The sequence below is a fragment of the Octopus bimaculoides genome, chromosome 30 (genome assembly GCF_001194135.2).
Source record: "Octopus bimaculoides isolate UCB-OBI-ISO-001 chromosome 30, ASM119413v2, whole genome shotgun sequence".
Classification (NCBI taxonomy): domain Eukaryota; kingdom Metazoa; phylum Mollusca; class Cephalopoda; order Octopoda; family Octopodidae; genus Octopus; species Octopus bimaculoides.
The window spans coordinates 9,849,472-9,853,409 of NC_069010.1; the positions used below are offsets into that span (position 1 = coordinate 9,849,472).

The window sequence follows — 3,938 nt, forward strand, 5'->3', positions numbered from 1 at the left end:
GTGGTTGGCATTAGGAAGGGCATCCAGCTGTAGAAACTCTGCTAAATCAGATTGGAGCCTGGTGTAGCTATCTGGTTCGCCAGTCCTCAGTCAAATCGTCCAACCCATGCTAGCATGGAAAGCGGACGTTAAATGATGATGATGATGATATATATATATATATATATATATATATACATACATATATATATACATACATATATATGATAGAGCGATTTATACAGGTGGGGTGGTGGGCAAAATTAGCAATCAGGGTAAAATTGGTAATTTCTAATTTCATGTTATTTTCTCCCTACCTGTATGAAATCATTACAGGTATTGCATCATATTTAGGAAAGTTTGAAACAGTCAGGTGATGGGTATGTTATCTTTTGTTTTTTTTTCCTTTTTTTTCAAGCAACTTTTCCTCAACTTTGATCCAAATCTGAGATTACTAATAAAATATCTAGATAAATTTTGGTGTTTAACAATCAAAATATTCTTTTCTCTGGTGGTTTCTAAGTCAATTCCCCCCCCACACACACACACTAATGTCTATTTTGATCATTTTAAGTTTTCAAAAATTAAGAGAGATCAAATGAGTCATAACTAATTGCAATAATTTCTGCTCTTTAACTTCATGCTGTCTAAATATAACAAGGAAGAAAGCCTGTAAATTGTAAAGAAACTATTTAAAATCATTTTATGTGGTGGAGTTGTTTTGGCACTCAGTTGAGTTTCACTAATTTTATATCATGTCTAATTTTTCAGTGACCTCAATTTGACCTAGATTTTTTAAAATTTTGTTGCATTTCTGATATCTAAGGTTGGGTGTCAATGTATGAGTTGTTGTTTTTTTTATATGTAATTCTGGAGAAAGGAAGAAGATTTATTTTGTCATGGCCTACTCAGTTTACCCCAGATTAAATTTCTCTTTTATATGCTCAAAGTGAAAGGAAATGAATCTTTTTGAAATAATACTTTTAATGCATTTAGAGAAGGTCATTTGCTTACCTGATATAGTCTTCATAAGGTAGGGAACATTTGTAAAGAAAACATATATATTTTTTTCTCCAAGTCAAAAATGCAGTAAAATTTTATTCAGTCTGTGTATCTCTCTCTATAAATTTATGAAACAAGGAGAGCTTAAATAAATATGTTTTAATCCAAATCATAACAATTGTATCATTGCATTTAGTTTGTTGTTATATAAATATATATATATCATCATCATCATCATCGTTTAATGCTGGCATGGGTTGGATAGGTTGACTGAGGACTGGCAAGCCAGAAGGCTGCACCAGGTTCCAATCTGATCTGGCTAAGTTTCTACAGCTGGATGCCCTTCCTAATGGCAACCGTGCCTGTATGGTAAGAAGTTTGCTTCCCAAGTGATGGGCTACATATGTATGTATGTATGCATGCATGTATGCTTGGTCTGCAGTGTTTGCAGTCGTGTATGCTTGTTGAGAGCAGGGCTCACTAGCCACCAACGGAGCTGCAAATGCAAAATATAAGTTAGTCCTAGAGCGCAGAATGTTTCTGAAGGTCGGCAATGGTCTTCCTCGGTCACGAGTGGACGGCCATCATCATCATGTATGCATGCACGCATGTATGTATGTATGTATGTATATATGTATGCATGTATGTATGTGCTACCGTTTATAGTTCTGATAGGAATGTCTTGTAATAATAAAATATAGATTTTTAGAAGTAAAGAAATGTCACAACAAATTGCAAAAACTTGTAAATATTTATTTCAGAGAGTCCAAAGCTTGAAGAACAGTGCCCCCTACAGGACAGCAAAGAAATCAAAGAGAAAATGGCGCAAGTTGGTAAGTATAAAATAATAGCAGCTGGTTGTTTTTTTTTATTCTTCTATTCTTTTATTTATTTCAGGTATTTGACTGTGGCCATGATGGAGCATCACCTTCAGTCGAACAAATCGACCCCAGGATGTATTCTTTGTAAACCTGGTACTTATTCTATCGGTCTCTTTTGCCAAACCGCTAAGTCATGGGGACGTTAACACACCAACATCTGTTGTCAAGTGATGGTTGGGGAACAAACAAAGACATACAAATATATATATACATATACATATATATATATATATATATATATATATATATATATATATATATATATGTGTGTGTGTGTGTGTGTGTGTGTGTGTGTGTGTGTGTGTGTGTGTGTGTGTATAGCTTATATTTGTATGTGTCTGAATGTGTGTGTTTGTCCCTCCACCACCATTCTTCGACAACCAATGTTGGTGTGTTTGTATCCCCATAACTTAGCTGTACGCAAAAGTGACTGATAGAATAAGCACCTGGCTTACAGGGAATAAGTCCAAGGGGCGATTTCTTCAACTAAAGGGTGGTGCTCCGGCATGGCCACTGTCAAATGACGGAGACAAGTAAAAGAGTAAAAGAATACCAGAAGAGCATTCTGTACCCCTAAACCACGAAGGTTCTTTGAATACGTACGATGTATTTTAAGGCTAAATAGTAATTCTGTTTGCGTTTACATAACTGAGATATTTTGGTTGGATTATAATAATTACCAGTTTTACACTTCCTTCTATATTTCTGTAACCGTCACAATATGGAAGCATTTCTCATGGCACCAGCACACAATTTACAAATGCCTACATTTTTTATGTTTCCTGTGAATTTTTCACAGGTCCAGCTTGTAGATTATTAACAGAGATAAAGAAATCTTCTTATAGATTGCAAAACCTTTGAATATTTATTTCAGAATGTTCAAAACTGAATGAGGAGCTTCTTGAGAAAGTTTCAAAGAAGATAGGGAACAGATGGCAGCAAATAGGTGAGTATAAAGTAGCAGAACTTAATTAGTTTCTTCAAATTTTACCTTTACCTGAGGTTTTTTTTTTTTACATTGTTTGTCAGCATGGAAAACGAATGTTAAATGATGATGGTGATGATGATGTTACAATAATTTTTCTTATTGTTCTCTCTTTCACAGGAAGGGAATTAGAACTGAAACAAGCTCAGCTGGAAGTATTCAAAAAGGACTTTCCTAACGACCATATAAAACACGCTCATCTGATGCTCCTCAAATGGTTTACAACATGTGATCCTGCGAAGCGCACACTCAAAACTCTCCGGGATGCTCTCGAAGATGCCGAGTGTACCGAAGCAGTCGCATGTCTACCATCAGAAGCAAAGTGAACTTCTGCGTAAACTTTTCTTATTTGACCCTAGGTCAATCTTGACCAAACAGGGTCCTATGGTCTAATGCATTCCAATGAGGGCAACCCTCTTTTTACCCTAACACAACCCAAAACCTTATTGTCTAACATGTCTTTCTTTAAGATGATAATTTTGTAAATTAAAGAGGATTCAATTCCTGTGTTCTTAGAAATTAATTTTTGAAATAAAGATAAACTTTGAAAATGTTCGTTTGTTGTTGTTGCTGTTGTTGTATGTGTAAGCACCTCCTTGTTATATAGGCAGTTTTATTATCCTGTAGGATATCAATAGTTATGTACCTTATATTTTAGAAAAAGAGAATGGACAAGCACCTCATCTCCATCATACTCATCAGAGAGGGAGCAGACGTCTGCAGGGGACTGAGATGTCATTGTGGTAGGCCTCTCAACTCCACAGTCTGTCTTAAATGCTGCTTGTTTCACTCATTACATCAGCTAAATTTAATCATTAAGTAGGGCCCTGGCTTGGGTTAATATCCCCTGAGTTCTGAAGCTGGAAGAATCATCTGGAAGAGACAAGAAACATCTTACCCTCTGTCCCTGTGTAAGTGGTAAGTGCCCCATCTGGGACCCCGCAGTCTGTGACTCCTATAAACACCTGTGTAAGGGACTGAACTTGAAACCATGTGGTTGGGAAGCAAGCTTCTTACCACACAGCCACACCTGCACCTAGTTGTAACCAGTTCCATTGTTGAATGATTACGGAATCATTTGTCCATCCTAG

General features: G+C 36.2%; 1 protein-coding gene across 1 annotated transcript; it reads left to right on the plus strand.

The window, feature by feature from the left end:
• Positions 1 to 336: 336 nt before the first annotated feature.
• LOC128251290 (uncharacterized) lies at positions 337 to 3,402 on the plus strand. The gene is made up of 4 exons (XM_052978162.1): positions 337 to 359; positions 1,743 to 1,814; positions 2,737 to 2,808; positions 2,968 to 3,402. The coding sequence occupies exons 1-4, from the start codon at positions 356 to 358 to the stop codon at positions 3,171 to 3,173; spliced, it is 354 nt and encodes a 117-aa protein (XP_052834122.1). The 5' UTR covers positions 337 to 355; the 3' UTR covers positions 3,174 to 3,402.
• The last annotated feature ends 536 nt before the right edge of the window (positions 3,403 to 3,938 follow it).